Below are 15,069 nucleotides of genomic sequence, written 5' to 3' on the forward strand. Positions count from 1 at the left end.
CTGTCCATCCACTTCCGTGAAGGCCAGAGTTGCCGCTGCTCCTGCCACAACCAAGTCCTACAGTAGTGAAAATGTTCTCCCTTTCAACAAGAATGATATTTATTGCGTTCTGATTACAAAAGTGTTGGTAGAAAAGAATTCTGGGAAAACCCAGTGTTGTTCAGGGAAGCCTGCGGGGTCTCTGCTCCCGTTCCCCACATAAGAACGCAGGATATGGTGAGGCCAAAAAGGAACACCCACGGAGCCATACGTAGGGGAGTCATATCACTACATTCTCGCTGGCGGCATCCGCCTCTCTGCAATCCGCTCTTGCTAGCTCAGACACCATCTTCTTGCTAGCCCTCATTTTTTCTGCTAGCGTAGCCACAGCAGTTATATTAGTGGCCAATGGCTCACTGGTTACAGCTGACGGCCAACTAACCACAGCTGATGGCCATCCAATCACAGTTGATGGCCATTTACTACCTGAGCCAGCACCTGTCTATGTGAGGCTGAGAGCCTGGAAACTACTTTCTGGGGCTCTGCCCCCACACCCAGAATTTTGGAAACCCCAGTGCCTGGAATACTGAGCGGCACGTACTAAAGAATTGTCAAACGAAGGAATGAACATAAAGTAGAAAACAGTGTAAGGTTAAGGGTGTGGACTCTGGAGCCAGATGGCCTCAGTTTGAACCCTGACTTGCCCACGGGGTGACCTTGGGCACTCTGTGACTCAGTTTCCCCATCTGAAGTTCGCTCAGCCAAAGGGCCACAGAGCAGGAGGTCAGAGATCAGGAAGAGAGAGGGGTCAGGGCAGTTCTCCCCTGCTCCCTCGCTTTGCATCTCAGCTCTGGTGGTGGCTGTGTCCCTCCTGAATCCCTCACCAGGTCTCCAGCCTTCACAGGGGTAGGATAACCAACTCCCTTCTTTGCTCTTCAAGACTTAAGATGCTAGTTTCTGTGGCTTCAATATCCTTAGCCAGTTTCCTTAAGCCTGTCCCCCAGCTCCATAAACAGCCCCTTCGTTAGAATCCCTCGAAACACCTGAGCTGGATTGTTTTCCTGCCTGACCCGGATTGGCACAACTAACATTTCTTCTGCATTATTGGTCTTTTGTTGCAAATGCCTTCCTCTGGTGGAGAGATCTGATTTATTTTCCAAGCTCTGGATAGGTCTTATGGGGTACAATAGACTGAGAAGGAAGGAGAGAACTAAAAATACACAGCAATTCATGCTCTGCCACCAAAGGAGTCTCCATGGAGAGGTGACATCGGGGTAATTCTTGAAAATCACATGGAGGTTTTGCAGAGGAGAGAGCGAAGGGCAGTCCAGGGGGCCAGAGCAGCATGTGCTGAAACACAGAGCCATCAAATGGGAAGGACTGGCAGCAAGGAAACCTGGGTTCTTGTGTAGGTTCCACTCCTGACGGGCTGTGTGACACGGGGCAAACCATGTCCCTCTCTGATCCTCACTTTTCCACCAAATACAAATGAACGTGTTAGACCAGGACAGTGTTTCTCACATCATCCAGGGGCCTTGTTTATTTATCTATGTATACATTTATTTTTATTGAGATATAATTGACATATAAATTAAAGGTGTGCGAGGTGATGATGAGGTGTATTTATAGCATCTGTGCTGCCAAAGCGAGCACATGAGGTGCATTTATATATTGCAATATGATGACCACTGTAGTGATGGCTGGCACCTCTAGCACGTCACACAATTATCATTTCGTTTTTGTGCTGGGAACAAGTAAGCTCCAGTCTCTTAGCAACTTTGAAATGCATAATGCAGTATTGTCTCTAACCACTCTGCTGTGCATTAGGTCGTCAGGACTTATTAATCTAATAGTTCTAAGTTGGTCCCTTTAAGCAACATCTGAATTCCTCCACCCCACCCCCAGCCTCTGGTCATTATCATCCTACTCTGTTTTTATGAGTTTTGTTTTTGTAGATTCCACATATAAGTGAGATCATACCGCGCTTGACTTTCTCTGTCTGACTTATTTCACTTAACATAATGCCTTCACGTTTCACCCATGTTATCACTAATGGCAGGATCTCCTTCTTTCTCATGGCTGAATAATATTCCATTGTATACATGTACCCCAATTTCTGGATGTGGAGATAAGGGAACCCTGGCATACCATTGGTGGGAATCGAAATCGATGTGGCCACTATGGAAATGGTATGGAGATTCCTCAAAACATTGAAAACAGAACTACCATAGATCCAGCAATTCCACTTCTGGGTATACACCCAAAGGAAATGAAAACAGGATATTGAAGAGGTCTCTGCACTCCGATGTTCATTACTCACAACAGTAAAGATATAGAAACAACTTAAGTGTCCATTAGGGCATGAATGGATAAAGGTATTGTGGTGTGTGTATGTGTATATACCAGGGGTCTTACTGAAATGCAATTCTGAGTCATCAGGTTCCTTTGGGGGCCGAGAATCTGCATTTCTAGCGAGCTCCCAGGTGGTGCCGATGTTGGACTGTGCTTTGAGACGAAGGACCAAAGGAGCTCCAAGTTCACTCCAAGCTCCGCAAGTTTCTAACTCTGTTCATTTTTATTCTCAGTGCACTTCTCCAGGGCACACTCCTGAGATCATCAGGTCTTGCTGGAAGAGAACGATGCTATACGACGACCTGCACTTCTGGATCCCGTAGGGTACTTTGTATTTGAGGGTTTGACGTTGATGGCAGTCCCCTCTCCCAGCCTCAACACCTGTAGTTACACACACACACACACACACACACACACACACACACACACACACATGAGCCCGGTGGCATGTCGGTTTACAGAAGAAAAATAGTCATGTCCGTGATGATCCAGTGGGGTTTGAAGATTGTGTGTCACCTACTTGGGATGCTAGGTGTTCCCCTGGAGCAGGGCTGGCCATATGGATACACAGCCCTTCACCCCAGGGGGACTCTCAGGAACCTGAGAATCCTCCCATCTCTCCCTCCCCACCTCCTTTGCCTCTGCAGTTGGCAGCATCTAATATCCCAGCAGTAACCTCATTTCGCTGTGTCTTGATAGCTTTGGTGCCCCAAGGAGCTTCTGTTCAAATGAAAATTTCTCAGCAAGGAAAGATTCTTTAATATTTGCCAGAGCTCATTTCACTGGATTCTTTTCCTGGAATTCCACAGGGCCCTTGCTTTCATAGAAGGGGAAACTGAGACCTAGAAGGGGAGAAGGACTGGTCCAAGTCACACTGTAAGTTCAGCACTGAACCCAGATTTCTGGCCAGGCTGCAGTTCTGATTCTTGGGGCCAGGCCCATCCAGGCAGGCAGCCCTGGATCATACTTTGAGAATGACCGACATAGTGGCTTTGAGTCACTCACACGTGAATTCAAACCCTAGATCATTTTGAAAGTAAATATGTATTGAGCACCTATTGTATGCCAAGCAAGCATTATGGCGAAGAACTGGGTTTACTAATGTACCGTGTTTCCCCGAAAATAAGACCTAGCTGGACCATCAGCTCTAATGTGTCTTTTGGAGCAAACATTAATATAAGACCTGGTTTTATTTTACTATAATGTAAGACTGGGTCTTATATAATAATATAATATAATATAATATAATATAATATAATATAATATAATATAATATAATATAATATAACATAACATAACATAATATAACAGGTAAAATATAATATACTAGGTATAATATAATATACCAGGTATAATATTGTAATTGTAATATAATATAATATAATTTTTGCTCCAAAAGACGCATTAGAGCTGATGGTCCAGCTAGGTCTAATACAGTCTAGAACTAACTTTGATTACGACTTGTCAGGTGCTGTACCACAGGTTTCACATATATTTGATTCTCATAACAACAGGTACTATTATCCTCACTTTACAGATGAGAACGTAGAAGCCCAGAGAGTTAATTACCCAAAGTCACACAGCTGGTAAATAGCAGAGCTGGGATTTGAACTCAAGGTGCCTGGGAGCACAGCCCATGCTCCTACCCAGCATGCCACAGCCTCTTAATGACATACTGACTCTTCCCAACAACTTGATGCCAAAGACAAAGGCAAAGTTTCTGTCTCTAATTTTCAGAGGAAGAAATAGGGACGTTAAGTAACGCCTGGAAAGTTGTGCAGCCCCTAGGGGCTGGGTTGACGTTTGAAACCAGGCCCAGGTGACTCCACAGCCCAAGCTCTGAACACTGAGCTGAGTGACTTCGGGCAGGCCACGTCACCTCCCTAAACCTCAGACTCCTCATCTGGAAAATGGGGGCCCCTCTTCTACTTTTGGGGTTGTCATGAGGATTGAATGAGGTGAAAAGCATGAAGAGATTGGCCCAGGGCAGGGGCCCTCGTGACCGTTAACAGGATGTAGCAAAATGGTGAACACAGGGATTGTTTCCTCACGACCCACCCCCTCATCTCCCCACATAGGGTACCCCTTCATCGTATTTAATGTCACCATTTCCAAAAGGAACCCCAAGCTTAACCCAGAAGGCAAGCTTTCTAAATGGTGAGCTTTGAGCCGGTCTGGAGCGGGCAATTCTTTTTGTTTTTTAACAGCTTTATCGACATGTATCTCACATACCATAACATTCACCCATTTAAAGTGTACAGTTCAGTGGTTTTTACTATATTCACAGAATTGTGCAACTATCGGCACAGTCTAATTTTAGAACACTTTCAACACCTCCCTCCCCCCAAAGAAACCTCATACACACCAGCAGCCATGTGGAGCAGGCAATGCTTAGCCTGAAGGGAGAAACGGCTCACATAGTGGTTTCTAGGCAGCCTGGCAGATAATTTGGATTGTCTTGAGGAATGCTCCTCACATCACACCTCTAAACAACTGCCTATTTCTCAGCCATTAGAGAGAGGTCCCCAGGGCACAGTGTGTTCCACTCAGCAGTCTTTAGCCACAAGAAATATTGCACTTTTTCCCTACAGAGGGGGGCAGGGGCTGTCTGAATGTTTTGGAAAGTAGAGGGTAGGTGTGGCAAGGGGCCAGCTATGTCCAAAGAGAATGGTGGGAGAGGAGGTGAGGGTGGGGGAAGGCAGGGTTGTGTCCTTGTACTTATCAGCTCTGCTCCCCCCTCCAGCCAGAGGGGTCTTTTTAAAATGTGAATTGGATTGTATTATCCTCCTGCTCAAAACTCTCCAATGGCTTCCCTTATTTATTTATTTTGGAACAAAATCCAGAGTCCTATAGAGTCTTTAAGACCTCCCAGCCTTATCCCATGGTGTACTCCCACTCACTGTCTTCCTTCCAGCCTCACTGGCTGGTTTTCTGTTCCTACTTAGAGCCCCCACTAGACAAGTAGAAAAAGGTACATCGTCTAGGTGGACAAATTAGAGAAAGGATTTTGTTCCCTCAGCCTGGTGCCTTTTTACAGTGCACAACCTATGCAACTGAACACAGTCGTCCTGCCTTAAACATGCCAAGCGCCAAACATACAAGATTTTGACACCTGGGAGGAGTGGAAAGAGCATGGCAGAGAGGGTGGGAATCCCAGGTCTGCCACTTGCCAGCTGTGTGATTCGGAGAGAGTGATCCACTCTAGAAGGATTGAACCCTTCCCACCTTGGGGATGGAGAGTGCTGAGGGACTCAATGAAATCATTCATGGGCTATGCTTGATCAATGTCCCTCCCCTCCCCTGCGTGGCCCCCAGAGCCTCTACCTCCATTTCGTAGAGAATTGATGATGTTCGCAGACACATGTACATTTTTCTTTAAAAACAAAAAATTTTAAATGCCTTGTATGTATCTGCTTTTTATCATCACAAATGCTTCTCTCCATTGTTACTATCACCAACCTGGATGAAGTCAGAATGACAACAATAGATTCCTAATTTGTGCCCACTTTTTTCCACTCTTGCCCCTCCGATGCTTTCAAAAATCACAACAAAGCATTTTTAAAGCTAAATCACTCCGCTGCCAGCCTCAAACTCTTCCTCATCCTTCTGGTCTCAGACCAAATGTCAACAGCTCAAAGGGGCCTTCCAGGAGTGCACAATCAATTTGAACTAAAATGCTATTAGGACCCGTCTCATGGCCTGAGATAGACATACCTCATGTCCCATGGCAGGAAATGTCCCAAAGCCCTGGACGAAACTCTCCAAGGGCCCAAGGACAGTCTGGCCTGGTTATCTGGCTTCTACCCCAGCCTGGAGAGTCATGGGGAAGTGCTAACTGCAGCTGAGGATGTGACTGACTGAAAACTCCAATGGCCTCTGTCCCCTGGCCCAGTGTTCTGCGTTGGGCCCAATGGCTGGAGGAAGAGGAGAGCATAGATTAAGGGAACCATCACTATGGAGCCCAAGCGTGGGTCAGGGGAAACAGGCTGTGCAGGATAGCATTCAACAGCGACACCTTGTGGCAGTGGAAGGAACAACAGGACTAAGTAAACCCCAAGTACTCTTGGGCCATGTGAAACGAGGGGTGTCCTCAAAAAGGAGCAATGGCGTGTTTTACCAACAAAGGTGTATGAGGGCTGAGGAGAATAATTAGAGAAATAAAAAGGCATCTGTATTTGTGTTGTACACTGGTCCTGCAGGCCATGCTGGGTATGGCCAGTGAATGAATGAATGGACATAAAACAAGAAACAATACCATCACACAGAATTCCACAGGAAAATAAAAAACAGGGGTTTTTTTTGGTTATTTTTTTTGTGAAGCACCCAGAGAAATATTGTGGTTACAATTAAAATGCAATTTTTGGAGGAAATATCCGTGCAGGCTTAGCCTTTGAAAGAAGCTCATAATCCCTAAAATATACACCACACACATTTCTAAGGGACAGGGAAGTTTTCTCATGTTTATAGATCCTTTCTGAACCTGAGTTCAGAGAAGTTTGCAAGGATCTCTGGATCAAGAGCTAGAGAGGGATGCCTGAAGAAAGGTGGCCTGTGCCCCACGGGTCCGTCAGGAATGGGTGCTGACAGCCTCTTGCCTCGGTGTGGCTGACAGTTCCCAGGACCCATGGTGACTTCAGCCATAGTGAACATCCGCTCCGAACAGCAAGAAATCCTAGGGAGAGAGGAGAATGCTGTCATCAGCTAGAAGTGCACCCCTTGTGAGTGTGAGGCTGCTGGGTTTTCTGAAGGAAACTTGGGAGTCTGCCTGTTGGAGAGGAGAAAGCAGAGTGGGGCCTCTCTGCTGACAGAAAGGCAGGAGTGAATGGGGGCCACGCCAGGTCTCGCCTCTGGGGTCTGCGCATCAATGGCTGCCAACACCTGTGAATCTGTCGGCAGTTTCCCTGGCAGCTGTTTCCTTCTCAGATGTGGAAACCCCGGGGCAGCTCTAGAGGCCTTCATTTATCATCCCAGCCTCGTGGCAGCTCAAGGGAGTCCTCGCTCCAGTCAAGGCTGCAAAACCACCTCTGTTGGCTTCTTCGTGCCCTTCACTTAGAATTTTCAGGAATGAAAAAATTAAATTGTGCCACAGGCCTATTTTTTTTTTTTTTTAAGGATGAACTTGGTAAAATGTGGGGAACATAGGGGTCGTGTTTCCTCTGCTCTCTCAACTAATTTTCTAGTCTCTTAGCCCCATTAGTTCCCTGGTCTAGAGAACTGGGGATTGAATGGACGCTGGGAGTAAGGGAGAGCGAAGAATTGGGGTGATAGCGGTTTCCCATCAAGGCCATGAGTCTATCGGGAAAGCCATTGACCAAGGTAAGGAATGCAACAGGAGGTGAAGGTTTGTTGCAGAGTGATCAGCTTCGTTGGGATGTGCTGGGTTTCAGGGGCCTCAGGGTGGAGGCACTGAGGAAGCTTGCAGATGCACAAGTCTGACGTGCAGAAGAAACTGGAAATGCAGCTGAGGTACTGGGTGGCACAAAGGTGGCTGTTAAGATTGAGTTGGTGGGGGTGGCCGGATGTCTCAGTTGGTTAGAGTCTGAGCTGTGAACAACAGGGTTGCCAGCTCGATTCCCACATAAGCCAGTGAGCTGCGCCCTCAACAACTAGATTGAAGACAACGAGCTGCCACTGAGCCTCAGGAGGGGCGGGAGGGTGGCTCTGATGGTTAGAATGCGAGCTCTCTCAACAAGGTTGCCAGTTCAATTCCTGCATGGGATGGTGGGTTGCGCTCCCTGCAACTGAAAATTGAAAACGGCAACTGGACTTGGAGCTGAGCTGCATCCTCCACAACTAGATTGAAGGACAACTACTTAGAACTTATGGGCCCTGGAGAAACACACTGTTCCCCAATATTCCCCAATAAAATATTTTAAAAAAATAGACTGAGTTGATGGAAGTGCCCAAGGAAAGCTTTAGTGGGGGAAGACAGAGGCCTGGGAAGAAACACTAGGGGAATTCCCTCGGGGAAGGAAGGGGAAGGAGGAAGCAGCAAAGGAGAGATTGCAAAAATCTGGACAGAGAGTGGCTGGAAAACTGGGCGGGGTTTCTTTGAAGCTAAGAGAAGAAATCTCCCAAGGACGCGGTAAATAGTGTCTGATGCTTTTGGAGGTCGGATCTGTGGGAAAGCCAAGAGGAGGCCACCCATTCTGGTATCTAAATCGGCCAGATGCTGACCACGCTTTCTATGCCACGGGCCTCGAAGAACATTGGATGCAAAGGAAGGCATGCAACACACGTGTCAATATTTAAACGCAGGCACCTTGGAAAAGCGGCTCTGGCCGCCAAGCGAGCTCCGTTTTTACCAAGTGTCGTGTGGGAATGATGTAGCCAATGGTTAAAAGCAGGAACCTGGCTTTGGATCCGGGCTTTAATAGCTGGGTGGTAGTTCTAAGTCTTAGTCTTCCTTCTCTGTTTACTGAGAGTCCCCACCTTTCACGGTTGCTGCAAGGATAGAAAGCACTTGCCACGAGGCTGGCGTAGAGAAAGCTTTCAGCATCCAGTCGCTGTTGTGGTGGCAGATTTGGTGAAAAGGGACCTTTGGTACTTACTTGGTGAGACTGAAGCAGCAGGTTGAGGAGCTGGATGTGGGAAGGCATTGGGAGAGGGAAGCCTTTCTGCAGCCTCTCTGCAATGGAGGTTGAGATAAGGATCAGGGGAGATGAAGGTAGAGGGAGCCCAAGAAAGCCTGAACCTGTGTGCCCAGCTCTGGATGGGGATTGACACGGACATGCAGGCCTGAAAAGAAGCGGCCCCTGGAGTCTCCCACCCTGTTCGCCAGCAGGGTCCAGAGACCCGGGACCCTGGCTTTTCTGCCCCATCACCCCAACTCACATCCAGGACCTGTGTCTTGCCCGTGACTGCCCTCCTGAGGGTGATGGATGGCACTGCTGGTAGACACCAGGCCTTAGTGACCCGGGCCGCTGCTCACAGGGGTATGGACAGCCCATGGACTTGTGATTGGGGGTATCTACTCGTGTGCACTTGAAGCGCCTCAATGTTGGGAGGAAACCAGAGATGGGCAGTGGCCAGGGCCCAGCTCCTCCCATATCACCACATTCGGAACTGGAACTCCAGAGAATTCTAAATTCAACCCTGGTCTCCTGGGTCATTATGAAGCTACATTTGTTAAGGCGGGAGGATGTCATAATCTATATAAGAATTTGTTGTCTTAATTTACCATGTCTAAATATTTTAGTTACACATTATGTGGGTCTCTATGTGTACCATTGCCCCTGATTCTGCAAGGGTAGGGGCAGGCTGCCTGGAGCCTTTCCAGTGTGGCGGGCATAAGCCCTTAGCCAAGCACCTACTTCCCTGGCCCTCCTCTCAAGGTTGAAAAAAGACTGAGGGCTCTGGCTTCAGAAGTGGGATCAAACCCAAGCTCCATCTCTCACCTGCTCTGTGACCTGGAATAAGTCTTAACTTCTCTGATCTCCTATGAAAATTGAAGATATTAATAATCCCCCATCTCACGGGGCTGTCACAAGGGTTGGACGGGCGTAAGGATTGGTAGGAACTCCACCCATGTGGGTTCCCTTTTCTCCACTCCTTTTCTGGGTAAGAGGTCATTTGAGGTTCATTTGAGGTGAGTATCCCTCAGCCCCCACAACTGGGGCCAGGTATTAGAGGGCTCTAGGAATTAACCCCCTGACTTCCCGTAGGACTGAAAATCAATCGTTTCTCCAACGCTCCTTACCGTTAACCTTGGGAAGCACAACAGAGGGCACCACATGATTCATGACGGTCTGCAGCAATTCAACCTAGACATCAGGAGGATGGGACCCACGTCAGGGCACTGAGGCATCCGTAGTCTTCCGTCACCCTCCCTCCCAGGTGGGGCAACCTCCCAGATGGAAAACCGCTGACAGATGGACCCAAGCGATGACGTGAAAACCTTGCGCCCCGATCAAGTTCACAGAAATGATATCTTTTGCCCTAAGGGTTCCAGATACAAACCAAGTTCTAGACTATAAGGAACAAGGCAGAGGTAAGGAAAGTCAGCAGAGAGTATTTAAATGTGAAAAACCTTTGTGTAATCTCATGTTCTCACACTGTGGCCTAGAGGGCAAATTGGTTCAACTTCTCCAAGGGCTATTCAGCAATGTTCATCAAAAGCCTTAAAAATGTGAGTGCCTGGTGGGCTGCAAACCCTCCTCTAAGGCATTTATCTTAAGGAAATGATGAAGGATGTGGGCAGAAACTTAGATGCTCACTGGAGTGATAAATATAACCAAAACGATAAATTAAAAGCAACCTACATGTCCAACACTTGGGGAATCATCTGCGGGACAGGGTGGCATTTTGATACTAGGAAATATTATGCGGCGGTTATGAATGACACTGTAGAAATATACTTAGCATCACTGAGATATTCATGATATATTTTTGAGTATGGAAAAGCGGGCTGTAGAAACCACAGGATTCCATTTTGTCATTAAATATGCATAGCAAAAGGTCAGGAAGGATATCCTCCGAATTATTAACTAAGTGGTGAAAATAAGAAATGGGTTTTATATTCTCTGTTTTGCAAATATGTAGGTTCTGATTGTTCTACAATGTATATGTTTTGCTTTTGTCATAATAAAAAAGTTCAACAATAATGTAACACCCTCGAGAGGATTGACTGCTGTGGTGACATTTACAACCTGGAAATGTGTACATGTTTGTTCCTGGAACAATCGTTTCCTTCCCTAGGCTGTAATTTTCTGGGCTCATCAAATGTGATGCCTTTCTAGAAACTTAAAGTTTTTACTTTCTGCAGAAGTAGAAGTTAGTTGCCCACTGAGTCAAGCTACCAAGAGAGCCTTGGCAACCGTAAATCCATGAAAATACGGTGAGGTTGCTTTGGGTCCTTGAGTTTGTTGTAATCTCATCAAACGGAAATGGCTGGCTGGGTTTCCATCAGATTTGGAGGGGACATCGAGATGGTCTGACTTTGGGGTTGGGTGGATTACAAGGTACCCACTAGGTGGGGATCCTGGGGGTTCATTTCAGAGATCCAAGGAAATGTCCTCCAGGGGTTCAACAAGAACCCCTGGAAGGTTCAGGCCACATGTAGTAAAACTGTAGACAGAATCAGCATGCTGCGACTTCTCATGAAAGTCACAGGGCAATGCTCATTCAGGGCATCTGTTGATGAGCATCTGAGCTGCTATTTAGTGGGCAACCCGCCACCAGTGCCCTCCTTGGGTAAGGGAGGCAGGGGTGAGTCTACTTAATGATGGGCAGTGATTCCGGGTAGTGCAGTCATCTACCTGGGCTGGCAAGATACTTGCTTCTCTCCCTCCCACCTGCCCTTCTCCATCCCAGTAAGTGACTCTGCTATTCATGCCATTGCTCAAGACAAAACTTATTCTTCATCGCCCTTTCCCTCAGCACACACATCAGGTCTCTCACCAAGTTCTGTCTAATGCTATGTCCAACATACTGTATGTGCCCAATCCACCATCCTTCTCCTTCCTTCCCAGCCCCCATCCTCTCTCACAGAGGAAAATGCACCCACCTCCCCACTGATTCACGTGGTCTAACTCTTGTTCCCCATAATCCATTCTCCTAACCCCAGCCAGGGGCATCTTTCATACAGGTATAAATCATGCATGAAACAGTTCACTGCTTTTCACTGCCCTGGGGACACAATCTAGTCTAGGCCAGACGGCCTGGGGTGAGCCATCCCCAGGGCATTTGCTCCTGCTATTCCCCTTGCTGGTTCCCTCAGCCCAAATATCACCTCTTCAGAGAGGCTTTCCCTGATTACACCATCTAACCCTCACCCTTCTCATCCTGTCTCCCCCACCCCCATTTTGTTTTTCCTAGTGTTGATCTCAACTGAAATAATCTTCATTTCTTATTGTCTGTTTCCCCACTGTGATGTGAGGCTCCAGAAGGCGTGGCTTGCCTGTCTTCTTCAGGAGCGTATCCCCACACCTGGACCGGTGTCTGCCCCCTACTGGGTGCTCAATAAAGTAATTTACTTGTTCATTCAACAAACATTCGTTGAGCAGATTATCCAGACCAGATTTCGCACATTTAATCCCATTTAAATCACACCACACTAACTCAAGTGGAAAGGATTGTCCCTGATTTTGGGGGAAGTTCTGAAAAGGGAAGTGACTTGCCCAAGGTCTACAGTGAGTAAGAGGGAGCAGCAATTCCAGTTCAAGTCTCTGCCCACAAAGCCCCTGCCATCATTATTTCACATGCAAATTATATGCAAATGACCCAGTGGCCTCCTGAAATAATGCCAAGAACAGTCATCTCAAGCTCAGGGGAAGGAAGGAGCCACGAAGGGCCTCAGACTCACCGAGAAGTTGCCGATGTCTGAGTGCTCCAGTTTCAGGAACAGCCTGTAAGAAGGGGTTGGGGAAGCTGAGACACCATTTGCCTAGCTCATACTAGAGTTTAGTTGCTGGCGAGAAGGGGCCCACTCTGCTGGATGTTGCCTGGTTTTTCCACCCAGTACCCATCCCCCTTCCTCTAGTTATAGCCCCCTGATTTTTCCTTTGGGAAAGTCACTCATTCTCTGCATTGTTAGTGGTGAGCTCTGGGATGGGCTGGCCAAAGGGCAGAGTCCACCTCCCTTGCCACAGTGATTGCTTCAGGGATGGATGGACCTGTGACCCTTGCTGGCCCAATAAGAGTCGGCCCCAGGACTTCTGCCAGAAGGACTGGGAATGAGATGTTATCTTTTCTCCAGGAAAATTAGGGAGCTGCTGGTGATCATTTTTGCCACCACTTGGTGACAGGCTACTAAGACCTGAAGCCAACATAGGGGATAACTGAGCCAAGAGATGGAGAGAGTCAGAGTTCCAAAGGTATCATTTAATCACTTGAATCCACCCTTGCCTGAAACCCTCTGACTTTTCAATTACCTGAGCCAATAAATTATCCCTTCTTTATAGACTTTATGGCATTCTAACAGTGATCTCAGAGAAAGAGGGAAATAAATGGTTGCTTATTGAATCCGTATCATTCACCTTGTTGGGTGCTTTATCCCAATGAATTCCTTTAACACCTCAAGAGGCAAGGGCCATCCGACTCCCATGTTACAGAGGAGAAAACTGACACTCAGAGAGGTCAAGCAACCTGTCCAAGGTCACGCAGCTAACAATTAGCAAAGTAACATTTCAAACAGATCTCCCTGATGCTAAAGCGCTTGTCTCCAATACCCTACAAAGCTTGAAAACTCACTTGCTCTTGTTCACCACTTGGGAGCCCCAGGACTCCTGCCCGATGGATTCTCAACCCCCCACCCCTGCATACTTCAGAAAGTCTGTGCTCAGCTATAACCCAGCTGTATCCTCTCCGGCTCCTCTGCTTGAGAGGCCCACGGGTGTTTCAAGCAAAATTAAACCCACATGTTTCCAAAGCAGTAACACTTGTCAAAATGATGCCACAGGAAATGAGCAGCATGTAAACCTCAGGAGCCAATCTCAAGATTAAGAAGGACAGCTCTGTGCCAGGGAGAAGGTGGGTATGGGCAGGAATGTGGGTCAAGGCTCAATTTAAACAGTGTGAACGTGATTAAGAGGTAGATGCCAGGTCTAAATGTTGAAGTTATCACATCTACTCTCTCCAAGTGTCTCCCTCTCTCTCCTTTGTCTATCACCTTCTCTCTGTCTCTCCCTCTTCCCTCCTTTTGTGTGTCTGTCTTTCTCTGACAGGCTCCCTCTTAATACGTCTCTCCATCTGTCTGTCTCTTACTCTCACTCTTTCTCTGTTTCTCCCCTTCCTCCTTTGCCTTTGAGTGTGTGTGTGTGTGTGTGTGTGTGTCTTTCTCTTTGAGTGTCTCTCTGTCTCTCCCCCACATTTCTGCATTTCTTTTTTTTCTGTGTATCTCTTTCTCTTTACCTCTTGCTTACTGAACACTTATTTTATCCCTTGAAGTGTTCCAAACACTTCGACACATATTAATACTTCATTTCATCCTCACGATGATGCTGTTGGCAAAGAACAATTTTGGGGCTTATTTTAGAGCCAGGGACCCAGAAGTTTGGAGGGTTTGGTGCTCGCCAAGGCGAGCTGTGCTTCACAGTCAGGCAGCCTCAATGTCAGAGCCCAACTCCTAACCACAACCTTCTCTGCTGGGATTCAAAGCCAGGCACATGGATCCCAGCGTCTCCCAGCAGGAGAGGGCTGACAAGTCCCAATTATGGGGGTGAAGAAATTGAAGTGGGTTTTCCAAGTGCCAAGGAAGGTCGGGGACGTGGGGTGGCTGGGGACTGCTGCGGTTCAGTGTGGAATGAAATCATCAGCGGGCACTGTTCAGCCACAAGTGGGCCCAGGATGGAGGGGTTTCCTGGGATGCAGGACTTTCAGGGCAAAACTGGGACACTCTGGGTAAATTGAGCTGGTTGGTCACCCTGTGATGTGTGGCCTTGGGCAAGTCACCATCTCTGAGCATTAGTTTTACTGTCTGCAAAATGGGGATATTGTGCCCTCTGCACACTGTTTGAAGCTTACATGTGCTGGGGAACAGGAAAGCAATGACACAGTGGTTGGCACATTGTAAGGTCCATGGACACTAAGAAGGAATGGGTAGCCCCTTCCTCCCGTCCCCAAGGGCCCACTTACTTGTCCACACTGAGCTCTCCGACAAGCCTATCAGACTTGACGCCGACCTCCACAGAAACGTTCGTAGTCTGCAAAGCAATAGCCTAAGAGGTGAATCCTGATCCAGGGGCCGGGGGCTGTGGAAGGCCTTCCAGCCTGGGATGATCAGCTTCAGAGAGGCCGTCC

At 47.6% G+C, this 15,069-nt stretch overlaps 1 protein-coding gene across 1 annotated transcript in view; it reads right to left on the reverse strand.

Annotated features, from left to right (window-relative positions):
* Positions 1-6,598: 6,598 nt before the first annotated feature.
* Positions 6,599-15,069, reverse strand: part of BPI (bactericidal permeability increasing protein) — a 29,612-nt gene continuing 21,141 nt past the window's right edge. Inside the window, exons 11-15 of the mRNA XM_019750246.3 lie at positions 14,905-14,972; positions 12,635-12,677; positions 10,031-10,094; positions 8,883-8,959; positions 6,599-7,003 (exon numbers count right to left, since the gene is read on the reverse strand). Coding sequence (XP_019605805.3) covers positions 6,965-7,003; positions 8,883-8,959; positions 10,031-10,094; positions 12,635-12,677; positions 14,905-14,972 — 291 coding nt within the window. The 3' untranslated portion in view covers positions 6,599-6,964. The remainder of the gene's footprint in view (positions 7,004-8,882; positions 8,960-10,030; positions 10,095-12,634; positions 12,678-14,904; positions 14,973-15,069) is intronic.

This window comes from Rhinolophus sinicus, chromosome 13, assembly GCF_057876585.1.
Source record: "Rhinolophus sinicus isolate RSI-liver-muscle chromosome 13, RSI-T2T, whole genome shotgun sequence".
NCBI classification, from domain to species: domain Eukaryota; kingdom Metazoa; phylum Chordata; class Mammalia; order Chiroptera; family Rhinolophidae; genus Rhinolophus; species Rhinolophus sinicus.